The sequence below is a fragment of the Siniperca chuatsi genome, linkage group LG17, assembly GCF_020085105.1.
Source record: "Siniperca chuatsi isolate FFG_IHB_CAS linkage group LG17, ASM2008510v1, whole genome shotgun sequence".
NCBI classification, from domain to species: Eukaryota; Metazoa; Chordata; class Actinopteri; order Centrarchiformes; family Sinipercidae; genus Siniperca; species Siniperca chuatsi.
The window spans coordinates 8,058,188-8,079,085 of NC_058058.1; the positions used below are offsets into that span (position 1 = coordinate 8,058,188).

The window sequence follows — 20,898 nt, forward strand, 5'->3', positions numbered from 1 at the left end:
ACATATTGTACTTTTTACTTTACAATTATCTGACAGCGTTGGTAGTTACTTTATAAATTATAAATAAAGATTTTTGCATAAAAGTAACCTATGAAGAGCTTGTAAAATATGCATTTCTGGGCATTTTATAGGCAAAACAATCAAAAAATAATTTATCTATAATGAAAGTAATCATTAGTTGCAGCCCTATGATGCTTTATGGTTATTTAGTATTTTGTCACCTTCATGAAATGTGCAGTCCCACTTTGTGGCCAAGCTAAAAGTCACCACATCAATACTTTTATACATATCGGGTTTTAATAAGGTCAGAAGAAAAAGAAATTAAGCAAACAAACTAGTTGATTTTTGCAACTATTAATATTTTTACACAGACTGCAGTGGGGTAGCCTATCTGAGACCCCAAACAATGAAGTAAATCACAAACCATTCAACACAGTAGGCTGTCTAACATTTCTACAGTCTGTTTATTTGTAGATCTCAAAAAAAAAAACAATCACTCACAAAATTGCCCTGAATCAAAGAAAACAAATCTATTGAAAATTAAAAGACAGTTACTTCAAAGCTCTTGAGAACAGTAAAAAAGTTTTCAGCTTCAGATTAAACACAAAAGAAAAATACAGTCCTACAGTTTAGTACATGCAGTGTGTACAGTCAAAAGTGGGACGAAGCAGCACAGTGAGATACACAAAACTAGTTATTCTAGTTTGTGTCAACTCCTCCTAAAAATATACACTTTCATCTTTGCCTTTGACAAAATGTTTTGTCACAAATTTTAGGGTTTCTCTTCACTTTTTCATGTTCGTGTTCTCCGACAGAAGTTAAACTGCAGGTCTTTTTTTTGTTTGCGAGAATATTACTGTAACTGTTGTATTAAAAAAGAACTATATTCAGTTTTTATTTTTCCCTCCCCCAGATGTTAAGATCACAATAATTTAGGTCGTATAATTCTATACATGTATTAGTCTTTTGTAATAACTATCCATTTTTTAAAATAAAAAAATCTAAACAAAAGGTAGCCACTTACCTAAATTTATATGACAGAGGCAGAAAAACCTACGTTTGTTCAGTCTAAAGCAAATCAGGGGATTTTTGGTGCCAATTCTTTACAATTTACACTTGTTTTTAACTGAAAACACCCACAATCAATGAGAATATACTGTAGCACACACACATAAAAATGTCTTCACTGCCTACAGGTGAAGTGGCACTATATGAAAAAGCTGGCATAATATAAGTGACAAACACCAGTCGTTCAGGGATTCAACAGATAGTAACTTTCATGTTTGATAACTTGACGATCATGAGCCCTGAGCCCACTTCTGATTGGTCCCGTGGAGCGAGGTATGAATCAAACGTTTCATGCAGTAACATCAAATATTTATCACAGCCCCAATACAAAGAACAAAAAACAATGACATGGACATCGTCTAATGCCTTCCTACACTGACAAACAGGTACAGAGTTGTGCCTCTCCTAGCCGAGGCTGTACCCTCAAACAGATTACATATTACTGTATTATTATTTTCTAAGGCACAAATGATTTTCTCATGCTTTCAGAGAATATTAATATTTGAACTCTATTGTCTCAGTAATGTCTCCTTTAAAAAGATACAATTAAGTCGACCAAAAACGAAACTCACCATCACATTAAAAAAAAAAAAACACTCTGAAATGAAGCTAACCTCACATACTAAAGTAACAGAGTGCTGCTCTTCATTCAAGTCAGTTACAGTTCTTTCTTCACTTTAATAGTGAGAAGGCTCAAACTCACTGAACACATTTTAACCATTAAATGATGGGATGACATGGAGGGGAAAATAAAGAAGAACCCCTTCATCCTCGCTGTAACCGCCCGAGAATATGTAGATGATGATGGAGTAAGTGGTCTACTGCTTCGGGGCTGCGACGTCTCCAGCATTCTTGGTGTCTTTACGGTCTACTTCAATGTTGTCGTCTCCAAGCTCCCCCTCTTCTCCTCCCTGGAACATGTCGTGGGTCCACTTCGGGCTGCTGCCTCCTTTACGGTAGACGAAGCGTCCCCGGCGGGCCGGGAAGGAGCCCCGGCCTCTTCCGCGGTTGTCTATCCAGGTTTTCTCGCCATCACGATCGTCATGCTGGAAGGCGACACAGGCAACGTTAAAGGTCAAGATGACGATAAGAAAAATCATAAGTCCTTTACACAGCAGGATCATTAACACAAATGAAGGGGCTTGCCCCACCCCCCAAAACTCAACTCTGGACCAACTTAAAACTTCTTGATATGTATTTACGAGCCCCTTCTTCAGTCAAGATTACAGCCTTTACTCCGGTTAAAATAATCATCAAATACTTAACAATAATTGTGATTCAACTACACTTCAGTTTATAAAAGCTTTATATTGGCGTCAGGTGGTGTTTTCAAGGAAAAATTATCTGTTTCCTGTGATGCAGTTTATGTGACTGGAAGCAGAAATGACAAATTGTTTTGATATAGACAGGAAAGAACTGGGTTCTATGCTGGTTCATGTAAGTTTAAAAAGTTAAAACGTCTAACTAATCTTTTTTAAAAAGGAGTATTGCTACAGTGGAGCTTTAAGACATTGATAAACTCTTTGTTCTTCAAATTCCAACATTGAGGAAGTTGTTTCAGTCCATATATTTTATATTTGGATGTGAATATATCCAAAAACATTAAACATGAGGACTACAGTGGTTTTTGACTGGCCTACACTCTAACTGTTAAATTGAGCATTAATAGGAACATATCAATTAAAGTCAAATCAAAATGGGGGGATTTGTGGGGGTAAAACAGTTAATAAATAATAATAACTATTAAGAGTTAAGCCCTTAAAACTTCAGCTAATCTGCTTCATCACAAGTATGTGGGTGCGGTTCGATGAACAGATTTGACTGACAGCAACATGAGCAAACGACCCCACAACCGTCATCACATTTTGATTCAAATGTTGCTAAATACTGCCCGGTGCATGTCGCCCACTTCAAATCAAAACAGCACAAACAGAAATCCCATGTGAAATAAACAAACCTGGTTCAACTTTGGCAGAAAATTACGTTGAGTGGGTTGATGGGCCTTTTTCACAGCAGACATTTTGACATGTCATAGTAGGAAAAGCACAGGTGTTACTGATAACATTAACAAGGGCTCTTTTCTATTAAAAAGTGTCCCAGAAGTCATGACAGTGAGCCAGCATGCACAATACCAGGACCCTGAAAGAGAAGCAGCTACATGAAATTCAGCCATCATTCATTTTAATATGATTTCATTTCTACTGTGACATGTAGTGTTGCACGGTATACCGAAATTTAGGTACTTTTTAGAGAAGTTTTTGGTACGGTGGTTCGGTATTAGAACAGTACTTGTTGCAGGTCAAATGTGTCTCTGGTGTACGTGATCGAGAGGATTAAATGTATAATTTGTCTCAATCTCCACTAGGTGGCAGTACAGGCAAGGTAGCCAAGTGGGGGTCTCCCTTGGTTAAATAGCTCAACAGCTTAGGGCTACTAGCTACATGTCACTTCTAAACTACGGTGGCTCTATAGTGTCAGACAGAACGGCCCATAAAAAAGACACACTCCCACCATAAATTTAGCAAACATAACATTGCTCATAGTGAACATAATGCCCCTAGATTTAAAAAATGTGATTGGGTTGCTGGAGTAACATTTAAGTGGAAATGGCCTGTTGGTAGAGTCACGGTTTGTTGTTTTGGAACTATTCATAGAATAATACATGGTCATTGTGCAGGGCAGGTCTAAAATACATAGTATATTAAAGTACCCCTCCACTCAAAAATGTGTTTTTACTATGTTTAATTCTCCTAAAATGTCAGACCTTGACTTTACTGACTTGTATCTGTGCAAAGTTTGTCACTAGAGAGGTGTTTTCACATTCCTCTACTGAAGGGGGAGATGTCTGTACACTTTCCTAAAATCTGAGATTCAAGCGGACTCTGACTAGATTTGGGACGGCACAAATTTGAAAGCCAATCGCAACGCCACCGCCAAAGAAACCTGAAATCTTCAGAGCAGAGCGGACTGGTCAGTACAGAGAGCCAGAGTTTGCACAAAGTTAGCTTAGTGAAAGTTTTGACAGCAAACATGATAGTGTGCAGTTTTTGGATGTAAACCGGACCCTGGAGCTTCCTTCAACTATCTACTAACGTTATGTAATAATGTGAAGACGCCGCGGTGGTGGGCGGCATTCAGAGATCCAGAATTTGTCAATGAGGGAGAAAGAGTAGATGTGCTTCCAGCCCCTTTTCAGAGTTTTTATTTATTTTTTTACTTTTTATGTGGGATAACCATGTTAAACTAAATATTAATCATAGCAGAGTATTTTTACATACTTTAAAACGTGTCTGGAGGGGAATTTTAACATTTGACCCAAGATCAACCTTTGTGGACATTCTGTTTCAGATCTATTAGGTATCGAGTCAGAATCAGTATCGTTTCAGTTGTTTAAAATATCGAGTGCCGTGATATTTAACTTGGTATTGGTATCAAAGTCAAAATTTTGGTATTGTGACAACACTAGTGACATGTCAAAATGTCTTAAGTGAAAAAGGCCTATGTTTTACTATTTAAACATCTATGTATGCCACTAAATGAATTAGCAGCTTCAGAGACACACCAGGTAATACTTCCTGCTCTTGGGAGTGTATTCAGGGTCCCACTCCTCGTCTGGAGGGCGGACTGGAGGATTCATATTGGCAGGATTTCCATTGCTGTTGTTGCCAGGATAATTTCCCCTGTTCCAACCTCTCCCTCTGACTCTGGGGAACTGAGAGCAAAACAACAGGCGGATTTAAACTTGCAGTCAAGGGACAAACACATTTTCCACAATAAGATGGAAGAATATTTTACAAACTTGGTCCCAGTCAAGAGTCAAAAAATCGACCCAGGGACGATGACAACGACAGAACACACAAAGAAAAGCCATACTGATGGAAATCAGGCATTTGTTTAGTGATGAGGTGAAGTTCCACTGATTTGCGCTACATTACCTTAATAAAAATCAGGTAGTGCATGGAATATGTATGATAGTGTCATCATCATTATCATCATCATCCACATTATGTTCCTTTAGCATTAGGAGGAAGGAACAGAGCAGAGAAGCGTAGTCTACTGTGATGCCATTAGGACAGAGAATTGCAAGAAGATGAGATGTCAGTACCTCAGTGCAAAAAACAAATACAGCAGAAGAGTTGAAGAAAGAAACAGACAGGAACTCACAAATCCGCGGCCTCGGCCTCTTTCTGTGTTGTGGCCCTCGTAATCTCGAGGGCCTCTGTCTGCGGGCCCACTGTAGTCCCGTGGAGGATATCGTGGGTGACTATAGCCCTCCTCCGAGTGCTCCATCCCCTCTCCCATGTACTCCTTACCTCTGAAAGGTGGAGGATAAGGGGATGGAGAGGATGAAGAGGAAGAGGAGGATGGAGAGCGATCCCGCTTTTTCTTACCCTTCCTATGAGCACAAACATAAAGGCTAGATGTGAGTGTCAGAAAAATGGCAGAAAAATTTGTTTTACAGTCAAAACTTTTGAAGTTTCAAGGTATAATGTGCAGGCTGTAGAACGCTTGTAGAGTGGTTACAATGGTTACAGGAGACATGACTGATGTTTTCACCTCTTCCTTCTTCACAAAAAACAACAAAACATCCTAAATCTACCTTTAAATAAAAATGTGCTAACTGTCTCATGCTTCAAACATGCTTGTCTCTTCACACATTACATTTTCTGCAGTATCCAGCACAACACAGGCCCCTCTACCAATATCCAACCTAGACTCAACCTCTGCTCTGTGAATTGAAAATAAATATTTGATGCATTTGAAAAAAAAAAAACAGCCAAAGATAAAATAGGAAAATGGAGGAAGAAAAACAGCCCCTTGCAGTGCTTAGATTTTGTATATTGAAATTTTAGACAGTTTTATTTTGGAAGCACTAACACCTTTGGCCAAAAGTGTCTCCGGTAAGTGGAGACTCTACTTGCCTTACCACACAGGCATAGTGTTGTAAGTTTTAGCCATGCCATGGTGTGCCAAGCTTTAGGTGTTTACAGCCTTACAGCAGTTGGGTTAACTGCACTGACCTGCAATATTATGGCCATGTTTGGGAGCAGGCTGTAGTTGTGGTGCAGAGTTTTGTTCCATTTCTAAATTAATGTTGGGACTTTAATCTAACAGCTGTTTTCTGATCCACTCTCAATCAATCATGTCAGAGCTGTATTTTCTATGTTACGTGACTGCTCATGCCAATTCAACATATCCTGCTGCTGCTTCAAGGAAACGCAATGTATTTTTCATTAATCAAATTCCTGTCTAGCAAACAATTGTACTATATAATGCGATGAGCAGCTACTGTGTGTCTTAAGAGGCACCGAACTCTTTGCAGTGGAAGGGTGTTAAAAGTATTCTGAAAAGAAGAAGAGATGATGAGGTGGTAATCTTGATGGTCATCCCTCTAACATGGCAACATGCCCCCTCTAACAACTGTAACCACTCCTCCAAATATTCTGCAAAAATTCCCTGTTTCTCACATGAACACAGCATTGCGTCGACCTCTAGTGGAGTTGCTGAGACAACAGACTAAACGTACTTGGATTTCTTGTGGTGTTTCCCAGATTTCTCAGAGGACTTCTCTCTGCTTGGTCCTCGGGAGCCTCCTGGGCTCCTGCCCCCTTCCCGCTTGTAGACGTGCTCCTTCCCAGGAAACCTCTTACGCCTTTCAATATCCAGGCGAAGGTCCATCACGTCGCCTTTGAACTTTTGGCTTGGATCCTGGAGAGACATGTGTTTATTAGCCACTACAGCAGCTGTTTGCAATATTGATTGGCAATTTTTGAATGAAGCAATCAAGCACACATATTCCCACATATTCTAAAATGCTATACTGGTGACAAACAAATAAAAAACAAATGCATATCTGCAGTACAAATAAAGATGTACAACATAAATAAGCACTGTGTTCCCTCTTGTGGTTAAGAGAAAATGTGAATACTGACAATTATTACATTACACATTACTATGATGGGTAATTTGGCACAAATGCAGTAAAACAAAGAATAATACAAAATGCTTACTTCTTAAAAAAATGACTTTTCATAATTCAATATAAAAGTATTTGTAGAAACCAGCAGCATGCATGTAGCTTATTAAAATAAATAGAATTTTACAGTTTTTTTTGCGGCTTGATTTTTTTCTTTTTAGGAAAAATACTTACAAGGTAAAGGCACTGATAAGCGTCCCTTGAGAGGCTTGGACTCAGGATCTTAATTCACTTCCTTTTAGCCTTTGCTTGGGTTCGTACATACCCAATCAATAACCATATCTCATAGGCTGGGGGGCTTGCTTGGCACTTACAAAACACATTTGGGCTCTTTTGATTTAGAAATATGCATCCTTTGAAAGAAAAGCACAAAGCTGAACACTGCTGCTTAGGATCGTCTCAAATTTGCTTGTTCCAAATACGTCAAATTTCAAAAGGGCTGGTCACCTTGTAGCTCGTTTCCTCCATATCCTCAAACAGGTGAGAGTGCCTCTTAAAGGCACTGGGGGAAACATCGATTCTCCTAAGAGAGGAAGAAAAGCCCTGATGTCAGTAGGCAATGAGAATGCACAATGGAAATGCTTTGTTAAATAAATGACTGATGATCAGATAATTAGACGTCGTAGATACCTGTGGATTTCTGGGCTCTTCCTTGGCTTCATCATTTCTATCTCTGCAGCTTTTCTTTGGTACATGGCAAACCGCTCACTTAAAGTCATGTCTGAGGATTGGAAGTGTTGAGCTGCAAATAAAGAACAAAAAACTATTATTCCATATACAGCAGCACCAGCTGTGGTAACTAACATATTAATGTTTTGAAATGTCCAGCAGATCTCGTCAACAGTCCAAACTCCTGCTGTCTTGTTATCTTGAGTCTGTAGAGTCTGGACAAAACCAGCACAGATCATACTATACCTTTGATGTAATGCACAATTGAGACTATGTGCTGAGCAAACAGCTCAGAGGGGCTGCGACGGAGCTGCGCTGTCTGAATGTGCTGGAAAATGGAACGAAACTCTGGATCTTTCTTAGTAGGATTGACCAGATCTCGGGGCATGAGGCGATCTTTAGACAGGGAAGAGCTGAGAGAACAGAAGAAGTGAGGAACAAGTACAACAAGGCTTTAAAGCAAAAATATCTACCATATTGGCCAAAATATAGGACGAGGGGGTTGTATTATATTCAAGGATTGTTACTGCGTATTCACGCCATCAGATACTTTCTTTGAATAGAATTGGTACAAACTACCTGGGCCACCAGATCCTACAAAGTGCGTTTCCAACGGTAGTTTATTAGTTTTTATGTGCATTTTGTAATGTTCCTCAAATACATGAAACAAACATAAATGCTATATTTCCATCATGTTTTCTACATGGTTTTCCACTGTTTGAGATTTGACTGCCGCTCTTTTAATTAAGTTAATTGCGCCCTCTTCTTCTGGTTTCTGGTTTAATGGCACCCGACTGGAGACTTTAGCTCCACCACCTGTAACAGCAGTGGATGGAAACGTGCATTAATTTGCATTTTCTCTGGAAATTTCAGTTAACAAAATTGTGCTACATTTGGATGCAAACTTGATTACAGAAAGTGTTGCATTATGAGTTGTTTGTAGTCTTAATGTTGCTAGGCTAGCAAAAGTATTTTTATAGTGTGTCTGTTAGCCCTAATGGTTTTTAGTTAGCCCAGTTTAACCTACAGGAGTTTCTGATGGTCGTGTGACTAGTTTTTCTGCGACAGAGCAGATAAATTCCTGACGAGAAAATGAGTCAAAAGCTTAAAAGGCTGCAAGGACGAGGATCTGTTAGTTGAAATTGTTTTGTATCTTGGAAGAGAGGGGTCGTCTTATATTCGGGCCAATACAGTAACATCGCAGTGTACAGTATATGAATGGACATTACGACACATACCTGGGCATGTCTTCTAAAGAACCGATTTTGAGTTCAAAGTCCTCCCTTGATGCAGACATGTGTCGTACAGGTGACTCCTCACGAGATGGGAAAGCTCCAGGGAACAGCGGCGGAGAGGAGGGACTCCTTCTGGACTTCTCCTTTTCTTTCTTCTCCTTCTTCTTGGCCTTCTCCTCTTTCTTGGAGCTGTGCTTGCGGCTTCGGTACAACTCCTCATTCATGTGATCTATGGGTTCTGCCTCTTCTGCATCTCTCCGGCTTTTCTCCTTAACTGACAGGTAGGATGTTGAATAGCTTGGCTCATCCCCCCATTTCCCGAAAATGTCCCGAGCTGTGAGGGTGGTTTTGATCTCGCCATCCTCCTCAATAGCCCTCTCTTTCAGCCCGTGAGACTTGAGGAACTCCTCTTCTCCAGCATCAAAGAAAGGCATGGTCTTGTCTTCCTTGGAGTCGCTGAAAGAAGTGGACGAGATGTTGAAAAGTTCTCCAGACTTGCTTCCTTTCTCTAGTTCTCTGGCTGTGGCGCTCTGCTCCTTATCGCGACCGTTCTCCTTTTCCGCAGCCTGCTTTTTGATTTTACTCTCAGCCAAGAACCTGAAACAGAGAACCAAACTGAGCTTTAGTAACTGCAACGCCAGGCACATGACTAATATGCTTGTTTTAATAACAACACTTCAGACTGAGATGAACAATGCAAGACGGGAAAAACAAGACTACAACAACTGAAAAAGAAACATGTAATACACAGAAAGGATGGGCATGTATAAAACCAGACGGTAAAAACTGTATTTATTGGATTATTAACTTCTGTCAACTATAAGTCTAATCTTTTCTCCTTCCTTGCTCCAAACTGACAAGGTACTAATGCACATGCGCAAGGAAAAGCTGTTGAGAGAATTACTTGCATACTTTACTGACTAAGTTTAGTTACTGAACTGATTACGTGTTGACAGTGTGCCAAAACCTTTTCATGTGTTTTTGTATGTAAAAGAGAAATATTGCTCTCTCTCTCTACATATCCTGGCCTTAAAAATGTAGTATCAAACTCCAAAGATTTCCAACTGCTCTCACAAACTCAACAAACATTTACAGGAATTGTAGTTTTTCAGTGCCAATGGGGTGTTCTTTGGAAAAATATTTGGGACATTATTCTCAGCCACTTCTATTTCCCCAGTCAAATTATTCTTAAAAGTAAAAACAAGAACTTCAAATCCCTACTGCCTGCTGACTGCTTGCCAGAACGGCAGATCCTGTATGATAGATAAACCTAAAACGTGTCCACTGAATTTTTGCAGCGGCAGACTGGCTGCTGGTTTTAATTCCTAATCTTGATAATTTCTAAAAAAAATTTATTTAAAAAAATAAAAATGCCCATCCCTAATACATACAGTAAAGACCAGGACTCACAAGGCAATAATTATACTCACGTAACCACCACATCAAAGGACAACAGCCGGCTACATTTTCAATGCACTTAAAATCAGGAGTCTTATGTATTCCTTTTTAACCTGTATTCTTCCAAGGATCTTTGAAACAGGCTAAACATGTTTAAAAGAAAAATAACGTTCACAATTTGTTAGGAAAATTAAAAAGAAAAACAATGTAAATACATTCAAATAACTAAAAAATGAATAGACATACTTTTTGAAGGCAGCAGAGATCACAGTCTTATCTTCAGGTGGCAGCTTTGCATCTTCTTTTGAGAAGAACCCAAAGCCACTGAAGGAGGCGGTTTGTCCTGACTTTGTGGGGCTCTTTGCTGGAGGGGACGACACGCTGCCGATGGTTTTCCACAGAGGGCCGCCACTCCCGGGCCCTTTACCCTCAGAACCAGTGGAAGCATCCTCTTTCTTAATCTCTGGGCTGGTTCGTTTAGGGCTGGTGTCATAGTCAATCCATTTACCTCCAGATGCCTTCTCGATGTCGCTGCCGTCTGCTGCCTGACCCGATTTCTCTGCTTGACTTTCTGCTAGCTTGTCCTTAGCATCCTTGGAGACAGGCTTGCCCTTGTTGCTGCGATGATGTGGTGATGAGGACCGGGACCGCGAGGAGTAGCTTGAGTGCCTGGAGCGTCGAGATCTCCCTGAAGACGAGCGGTCAGAGAGGCGGGATCGGCTCCGGCTGCCTGAGCGCTTCCTAGGTGTGCGGGAGCGTGAGCGCCCCCTCCTGGGGCTATGTGGGTGGTGGTCCTGGTCATGGTGGCGATCGTGCCAGCCTCCACCGCCACCCTGCCAATTGGCCTTATAGCCATAGCCGCCGCCGCCGCCTCCTCCTCCCCTGTTCTGGTAATGACCACGTTGGTAATAGCCTCGGTTTCTGCCACGGTAGTAGTAGGGCCTCCGGTATCCACGGTTGTAGCCTCTGAAGCCACCTCTGTTGTTCTGATAGTCCCTGGTAGGATAGTTTCTGTAGGATGGAGAGTGAGAGCGAGAGCGGGAACGAGACCTAGAACTGGATGAGAGACAAGAGAGAAAAGACACAAAGAAAATTGTGTTATTGAGGGCTAAGGATGTGGTGTGCCCTAAAACAATTTTCAACCTTTCAAGCCAAGAGCCACACAGTCCGGACTAGTGTTCAACCGATATGGGTTTTTCAATGGCCGATGCTGATATTTCGAGAGAAGGGCAGCAGATGGTCGATATATAATGCCGGAACGTGACTGGTATTTAAGGGAGAGCGGGGTACAGTATGTCAGAAGCGACGTCATTCAACTGCATTATTCTATACATTATAACATAATATATATTTAACACTAGTCAGTAACAGTTTTAGATTAGATTTACTGTCATTTAGGATGGGAGAAACGTGTTACCATTTATAAAAGATGATGGTGACTGAGGAAATTTAAGCAAACGTTTACAGCAGGATGCATGAGAGTTAGGTACAGGGTCCGAAACTAACTTTTTCACCACCTTCCCAAAATTCACAAGGGGGAGCGCTAACATCATTCCACAGCAGCCACACTGGACAAAAGACTGAATGAACACCAGAAACAGACATCAGCTGTCTGTGACCACCAGACCAAAACTGCTCACAGCATCAACTGGGAGGAGGTCAAAGTCATCAACCAGGAGGACATTCACATCTCCATCTGACCATCTTGAGAAACAACAACTTGGACAACAACAACAACAACAACAACAAGTTGGACCTTATGTTGAGAGATTTTTTTGGTCAAACTGCGGTCTTCAAGGTCAAGAATAAACCTTCAAGCTCTACTTCTCTTACCGTTGAGCTGCCACCGAGCCCAAACTGACAGAACTTACATTAAAAAATAAAATGTATTTCCTCATTCAGAGCCAATTGTAACGGACAACAAAATGTCCTGGATTAGCTGCATAACAACGCACTAACAGTAACGACTGCAAGAGTTGGAGTCACTCTACTAAACCATCCACATGACCCTAGAATGATACTGAAGGATCAAGGGTTCCCAGAATTTATCTTTGCAAAAATCCACAAATAGATATGATTTAGAAGATGTTGATGAAGCCCAATCGCAGAAGCTTTATTAGCTAGTTTCTTAGTTATTAAAGCTGACACAATTACTCAATTAAATGATAAAGAAAATTAAGAAGCAACAACTTTAAATAATCAATTAATCATTTGTCATTTTTAAACGGAATTCACCGGCTCTAACTGTTCAAATGTGAATATCTGCTGGTCTTCGTTGTCTTGTATAATAGTAAATTCAATATCTCTGGGGTTTTTTGGCTGTTGGTTGGACAAATTAAGCAATTAGAAGACGTCGCCTTGGGCTTTGACAACTCGCAATGGACATGTTTTCACCATTTTCACAAGTTAAAAGCAAATCGAGTAATCCAGAAAATAAAATCAGAAGATTAATAGACAATGAAAATAATTGTTAATTGCAACCCTATATTACATTATACGCTTACAAAAGACCATTTAAAAAGACAGGACTGATAATTCAGTTATCTGACCAGCAAATGGAGCCCATGGAATATGCTCTTTGCAACAGTGGAGAGAAGGAAACTTCTCAAAACAACAACATTAAAATAATAACTATAAACTATTCCTTGTTTTGTGTGGACCCGCAGGTGTACACAATGGCCCCTGGTGGTCCCAAAACCATATTTTGGGTAGCCTTGACAGGAGGCAGAGACCTACTACTGCCCATGTGTATATCAAGTCAAAAGGGGGCAATGTAAGCTCAGTGATGGGAAGTATCTCCACCGAGCACAGCCAGCTCATCCTGACTGTCAAAGGGTCTGTGTGTTGCTCTGTCATTCACACTGAGTGACATAAACAAAAACTTATACTTAACTATATATATCACACAGATTAAAGATCTACACACTGTCCAATGTATAATTTCTAAAACAGCTGCTACACTGAGAGTGAGCTTAATGCGATGTCAACTTGATGACAAAAGACGTGATGACAGACAGCAAACTAATCATCATAACATTATATCTGCAACTGAAAAAACCCACCTACAAAACGGCATACTGTAGCTTCACTTACGAAGGACTAGTGTGCAAACCTTTCTATTCCAGAGAAATGTCAAGTAGCATGTAAATTCAGGGATAGGAGGACATAAGAAATGCTGCCTGACGCAATCAAAACACTGCACCTGTCCTAATGTAAAGTCATAGACAAACCATCACATTTGCAAGTACATGCCAGCTACATTAGTGCAAACACAGAATTATCATTTCTCTGCTTACCCACCTTTTCATCGGAACAGAGCAGCCCTGGACTGTGCTGCAGTACACACAAAATACAGTGTACTCCTACAAACAGGAGCGTCTATGTTGCCTCAATGTATGTGTACACCCAGGACACACCTGCTCTAATCCACAGAGGGAGGAGGCAGTAAAGGGGGAGGGAGATACAGCAAGGCCAGGAATACTCGCTCGCTACTCCTTTGACAATCATTGACATAAAGTGTAGCAATGCTCAAGGAAAAAATCCGCTCCAACAACCAGACACACAGTGAGCTGTGTGTGAAAGTACTTAACCTTTGAGCTTCAAACACAAAAATGGTTTGACAACAACAAGGCAGACAGCGTGGGAAGCACGGTGGAAAAAAACATTAAATAAATACATTATATTGGGTATATTGGTTGACATCTTAAAACTGCAACACAAATACAAATGATGACTGGAGATTCCTAACAAAAATGAGGGTGAGCTGATGCAAATTGCTTGAGGCTTTGTCAGCCTTTCTACCACGCAGGAAAATAATTTATGCAAATTGAGAGCAAACCTAGAATGAGTAGTAAAAGCAGAACAATGAGGAACTAACTTTAAGTTAGATTTTCATTTAACTAGAGTTATCTGAAAGAAACCTTCAATATGGCTATATCACAACATCAAGTAAGTATCTGGTAACTCACTTACCATTAATAAAACAGACTACTTAGAAGTGTACTACACATATTTAGCAGTGAACTCCTATAACATTGTTGGAGGATCAAAAATCGATGCAGCAGAACCAGAGATATTGTCTTTTTTATTCCATGCAGTCTTCTTCCTTGGCAAAACAAGGCATCTACATTACCCACAATGCAACCTGACTACTGACAGTTCTGTCGGAGATGTGTTAAGCTAGTAGCAGCTATCGTAGAAAAGGTTTCAGTCGTAGTCATCTGGACACTGTTTTCAGAATAAAGACATTTCGGCTCCCATCCGGAAGTCATTCTCAATTGTAACCGAACCGGTCCATTTTTTTTTTTTTTTTTTTTTTTTTTTTCACACACAAAACAGTGTCCAGATGACTACGACTGAAACCTTTTCTACCACAGCCTGTATATCATAAAATCTATGAAGACAACTATTTGTGATATCAATTTATACAGAAAACATAGGCTGTTAAAGAAGAGATTAAATAGACACCAATGCAGCAAGAGAAAATCTATAAATACTAACAGTAATTACCAAAGTCATATTACAAAACTGTATTGAAATATATAACCTACATAATTTCTAAAATCATTAGTCACACTGGTAGTATCATGACTAGTAGAACTAAAATATGTAGTGCATATTAGAAAAGCAGCACAACTTAATCATTGCTAGTTATAAAAAATATGTCTTAAACAGTTCAGTGAGTCTAGCGTACCTACCAACTCCTCGTAGCTGCTATATAATCACTGTATAACATTTCCATTCAAAACGTACTTGATAAATATGATGATAATTCAAAATCCATAAGTCAAACCCTGCTGAATACATTCACCACATACACAAAAAAGGTAATGATGTTGGTTAATTTCAGAAACAGAATTTAAAAAAAAAAGATTTACCTATAGCGACGTTTTCGGGATCTTGAGCGGGAGTGGCTTCTAGAGTGAGATCTGGAGTAAGATCTGGATCTGGACCGTGATCTGGAGCGGGACCGAGCTGGAGAATCTGGAGCCTTTGACATCTTAGCACTTATGCCACTATAAATATTCTTTTCCTTCAAAACATAACAAGAAAACAAGTGGAATTTATTAGTTATAAAAAGGTATTGTTAATGCCAATGTTTTGCTTGCACACACAATTTACAGGAATGAAATAGGTAACAAAGGTTATGTTGAGCAATTATGCACTTCAAAAGAAAAACATCAAATTGAATTCAAACAAATCCCCCACATTCATCGGGATTGTACAGCTACATATTTCCAGACCCGGCTGGTTCTGAACAGCGTACATGACACCTTGTCGCCCGTCATCAAGCACCTAGCTGCTTTCAAACCTGCCACCAACAGCCCCTGAAGCCCCACATGACCTTGAACTGTAAACCCCAATGCAGTGATAACACACAGAGGCCAACAGGTTAGCTTTAAAACTGTTGAAGACAGCTGGAGCAGCATGTAAACATGCGCACATGAGCCGGCAGCAGTGTGACACAGGTTGAGCTTCTGTGCAGCAAGATGTGAAGGCTGCTGCTGAGGAGTGAAAGCTGGCTCAACATCAGACACAATTCAGTGTAAATAACAGTGCAGCTATCCAAGGACATGACCCTTCCAACATCTGGATACAACCAACAACACAGGATCAGATTCTGAGAACTCATCAATCAAATTTATCAAACAAGTCTAGTTAAAGCTACACAATCAGCTCTGTGGGAAACTGTATTCTGTGTTTTTTGTTTCCGAAGGCAATCGTGAGAAGATTGACATATTGACTGTTATTGCTGTTATTGTTGGAGCGCCCCACCCACTGGCTTATGGCTTAAGACGCTGACTAACTGGAAATCTGGCCTGGGATCTCTGTTGCATCCCTTCCAGATTTCATATCATCTCTCAACTATTGCTATCTAATAAAAGGCATAAAGTTGCAGATAAAAAGATTCAAGATGCTGTTATAAAGGTGGATAAACAGAGTCATACAATTCTGATCCCAAAATCATCAAGACAGTCATGATCAGTAGCAATATTAATACAACTGTAACCCATGCTTTTGTTCTGGTTACAATGCCTGACATGAAAATGTTAAAACAAAATCATAATTTAAAAAAGGGGCATGTCTGACTTTAAGGTGGTCAAAAGTGACACTAAACACTGTGACACTGTAACCACCAAAAAGTATCCAACACTGGATATTTTCCATTGAGCAACTTTGTACTATTTCACTGCTGGTTAACAACAATCTGTAAAAGATTTAGATAAAACGTAACTGTGAGGTAAACAAACAAGGCTTCAGTAAAGTGACCTTGACCCCCGAGCTAACTACTGAATCAACACTGACCGTAAATGACAATCTCAGAGGATGTGAAAGGTTAAAGAGGTCAGTGGAGAGTGCAACACTGCATCAGTTATTTCACCCCAACCCTTTAGGACAAGAAAATATATATTCTTTATTTATATGCTAGTTTCTGCCAAGAGGAAGAATATAAATATTAAAATTACCTGGAATTTTTACAATTATACCAACTAAAATTTAGCAGCATTTGTCTATTAATGCCAAAAAAGATTTTTCTCTTTATGCATCTCTTCTACAAAATGGAGATCCGAGCATCAGAGTCTCTTACAAAGCAGTAGCCCTGGAGCAGGTAGTGTTGCTTTAGTGCAGTCGGGCAAGGAGAATGTTTTAACTACTACAAGGACTTGAACCAGGATCGTAATGTTGAAAAGGCAGCATCCCAGGTACTGATGACGTCAATCTGCTATTCCAAGTTAAAGTCTGAAGCGTTTGCATTTTATTCAAGATTCCCTTTGAGAACCCAATGATGTACATAATAGGGGTTTTTCACCGAATGTTGTGGGAGGCCTGTTTTCTTTCATGTTCGAAGGGACAACAGTTGCTATGTGCCCAACAATGGTTGCTACGTGTCCATACAGGGGTTCCCCTGTCTGTCCACATCTAGAGCAGGACACTTAAGTGTTTTTTGACCACCTAGAAGGCCCTCATTGCACTTCCGCTGACCTCAAACTTTCAATACACATAATTAAGTTAAGCAATACCTCTTTGCATGCCTGTTTGTTAGGTATCTAAAACACTTCAGTCCTATGTTAAGCTAGGGAAAAACCTGTTTTTGTGAGTCTCTCATGAAGAAAGGAGATCCATGCTTTCGACATTATGAGTTGTATGCCTAAAAAGCAGGTTGTACTGTGTAAGTTTAATATGCAGAACTGTGCAAAGTAAGCTAGTAGCCTTAAAATGCATAGAGAGATACCTTATAATAACCTTTATGTTAACAATTAGAGGTCATTTAAGAGTTTGTATTCATAGCATCATCTCTGATTCTGCTCTTCTCTGGACAAGGCCCTGCAGACTTCATGTATGCCCTGAATGATAATTACAGGGACGTGCATCAGTAAGTTGACTTCCACTACATTATCTACTGTATGCTATCATAGCACAGCTCCCTCTCTAACATGAAAAGAGGAAGTGAAACTGAGCATGAATCATTGTATGCTGTCTCTGACTGTATAGGAGGCAGTCTGTACAGGTGTACGCCCTGCAAACATCTAATACAATAAACATTTACATGCAGTGAAATTTAAATATGCATATGCAATACTTTTATACTTGTTCTCTAGCCTCAAGTCATTTTATTTATCACATAATGTGTGCTCTGGTGTAGTTTGATGTAAAACTGGTTCTGGTTTACTATGAAAAGTAGCTAGGCTGGTTGTGTGGGTTGATGTTAAACAAGTGCACCATCCCACTAAAGATAGATATTTCCCACCACAGTTAAAATGTGTCTGCGTGTGAAACTTTAAAACCGGAAAGGCCCACGACAGAGTTAGACTGGCTTAAGTCAAAGGCAAATCAAGTCTAATTTGAGTGTTTTGATAATGGTGTAATTCCCTAGAGTTAAGCATTATAAAATGTAGTAAATCAATACTGATCCCTGTTGATTATATTATAAACTGCCAAAATACTATTCTATAAAAAACTATTGCATATGTATTACACTTGATTCAATCCCATATATAATTCGCAAATATAGCTCTTCCTGGACAAATACATTGGCATATATATCATGGGGGGAGTTAGTTAGTTAGTTAGACGTTAACATCAAAGAAACAAACAAAATATAGACAAGAAATAATGTAAAAAATATCTTGCTAAATGTCTTGCTTAGCCAATACTAAAGTCCAAGCCCAATAAAACGATCGATAATGCTCCTGGAAGCACTAACGAAAAGGCATGATTAACGTTACTCGATCATTTACCGTTAGCAAAGCAGCATCTTAGCTACAAAACGAAACTAAGTTGTAATTACCTTTCCCCCGTTTTCACAAGGCCGTACGAGGTTCGTTTCTTATGAATAAATATTTGCAGTTTGTTTGAAGTAGAGCAACCTTTGTGGCCAAACTGCCTGATCGTCTGGTCCCTCCTTCCTGGTTTTACTGTACGTAGTCGGACCGAGTGTAAACGGATGTTAGCTAGCTAGCTTAGTTAGCAGCGGCACGGTTACCAACAGTTAGCAACAGTTACGGACGCACTGCGCCTTTAGAAGAGGCCAGGTGTTCGGATTACTGTGTAATTCCCCATTAGATGCATCTGGGAATGCTTCTGTGTATTTGTCAACTGTGCTAAATGTTTGTTTTTAGAGGCATCGAGATTTAACGGTTTCTAACGATCGGCTGACACAATTAGCTCACGATGCTCCAGCGCTACGCTCAAATCACGCGAGACTTTGTGCGACGAGGTGTAGCCGTCGGGGGAGGAGAAGGGGTCAAATTACCGCAGCGAGAGCTCATTATGTAGTGCTGTGCAACCCTGTGTGGCACAGGCACATAGCTGGATTAATCTGGCTGGGCCTCTGTGAAAACCCCTGTTCTACCCCCTCTCTGTGCATTTAATTAAACACAAATTACCTTAGGAATATGCACCAATGTACGATCAACAGATGAAATATTGATGGTCCAAAAAAAAATAGATTTTGACATAGGGCCCTCCGCACCAGGCATATTGGAAATGTGTCTACTGCCCCAAGGGGTCAAGCCCCCCTAAACTAGACCTTCTGTTTAAAGTGACTATTAACAGTGAAATCTATCTCATTGGAAAGTTAAAGGACTTGTCAAAAGTAGGGATGGTCCAAACATTTGCTCCCAACAATGATCTGAGTACTTTAATATTGAGTATTTGCAGTCCAATATTTATTTTTATTATATTTATTTATTCCTACATAATACAGGTTCACAGTTCATACTTAGGATACAGTAAACCTCCAGTAAAATAAGTACAGAAAATTAAACATTTGACAGCAGTATAACTCTGCTTTAAGGAAATATAACCCCAGGTGTCCTTTTATGGTTCCCTACTATGTGTAAGATCTGTAAAGCAGTACAGACTTATAGTTATCCTCTTACGGAAAGAGATGTAAAATTAGTGTCTTTCTCAGTCCATGAGATACGGTAATAAATTGTGACACATCTCAAGGCCTTTATCATGTCAGTTGTGTATTAGTGGCACATATTCTCATATTCCCAAACAAATTGCCAGCCAGTGAATCTACCAGCAAACATCTCAGATTTGGTTGTTGATAATCAAAGAATGGCATCTGCTGTTTTTGTTGTTGTATCTCATGTGACAAAATTAGACAAAAAATAATAATAATTGTGCATTATATGCTTTAATAGTGCTATGCAGAAATGTACTTGGAAACTTATATGTGGTTAGAAGTTATTCTTTATGTCTTCATGATGATAACTTGAACATTAGTTGGCTGGCAAACAGTGACCCATTTACAGAAAGGTAAATGAATAAATCAAATCAAATTAAAATAATTGTAGCTCACCATCAGTGATTGCATACATCATGTAGGATCCTCTCGAACTGACTGTTCTTTTTGGGTTAATTATATCACTGAAACAAAAGACCTTTCACCAGCAACTATTTACAATCTTCTAACATTTCACAGCTTTAGAAATTAATGTTTTGGGGTTTTTTTTTTTGTTCATTCTGTGGTGGAAGATGTTCGTGCTCCGCCCAAATACACAGCTGTCTTTCAGCTCAAAGTCCGATTGTAGTGCTGTGCACTATTTTTACAGACTCAAAGCCTCATAACGCCTCCTATCACAGACACAGATTCCACCCTGAACACCGCTCAGAGCCCACTTGGTCTTGGCCAAACACAAATACACTTAGTTACTAAAGTTATATTCTGTCTCATCTCACTGACATGTTGGGAAAGTGAGAGTCAGTAGCAAAATGAATGACAGATCTTTCACAAAGACTTCTTTCATATTAGGGTTGTAAGAATCTGCTGGCCGGTGGCATTCCCCTTGAGGAGATTAGTCATTGCCTTCTATGAGATGAATGGTATGTCAGTGTCTATTCAAAGCTAAGGAATGTGTATCGGGTTTTTTTGTGAGGCAAGTTGTTCATCAAAATATAGAAAATGAGAAATTTTAAAACAAGAGTACAAACTGAATCCCTGGCTTTCCTGCCTGTAAACTCCAGTCCTCTTGTTGGTCTGTGCACCACCTGTTCACCTCTGGGAGCTTTTAAATCCCACACAGTGAGGAGGAAAGCAAT

The 20,898-nt window shown here is 39.8% G+C and overlaps 1 protein-coding gene across 5 annotated transcripts; it reads right to left on the minus strand.

Annotated features, from left to right (window-relative positions):
- Positions 1-445: 445 nt before the first annotated feature.
- Positions 446-19,094, minus strand: thrap3b (thyroid hormone receptor associated protein 3b). Of its 5 annotated transcripts, none has more exons than XM_044172939.1 (12): positions 18,638-19,094; positions 15,225-15,379; positions 10,594-11,403; positions 8,953-9,546; positions 7,961-8,127; positions 7,676-7,787; positions 7,493-7,568; positions 6,596-6,777; positions 5,233-5,464; positions 4,631-4,780; positions 3,026-3,034; positions 446-2,114 (listed from the first exon to the last, which is right to left on the minus strand). In XM_044172939.1, exons 2-12 carry the CDS (start codon positions 15,344-15,346, stop codon positions 1,887-1,889), a joined length of 2,682 nt encoding a protein of 893 aa, XP_044028874.1. In that variant the 5' UTR covers positions 15,347-15,379; positions 18,638-19,094; the 3' UTR covers positions 446-1,886. The 5 variants fall into 5 exon arrangements, 4 of the variants coding, with proteins under 4 accessions (XP_044028874.1, XP_044028873.1, XP_044028875.1 ...); XM_044172938.1 differs by having other exon boundaries at positions 3,026-3,070; XM_044172940.1 differs by lacking the exon at positions 3,026-3,034 and having other exon boundaries at positions 18,638-19,093.
- Positions 19,095-20,898: the final 1,804 nt, after the last annotated feature.

Coding starts and splice junctions, on each gene's coding strand:
- thrap3b (XM_044172938.1), bottom strand. CDS start 15,346: ATGTCAAAGGCTCCAGATTCTCCAGCTCGGTCCCGCTCCAGATCACGG. Junction 8,128..8,952: donor TCTTTAGAAGACATGCCCAG/GTATGTGTCGTA, acceptor CTGTTCTCTCAG/CTCTTCCCTGTCTAAAGATC. Junction 2,115..3,025: donor TTCTGCCAAAGTTGAACCAG/GTTTGTTTATTT, acceptor GTCGCCTTCCAG/CATGACGATCGTGATGGCGA.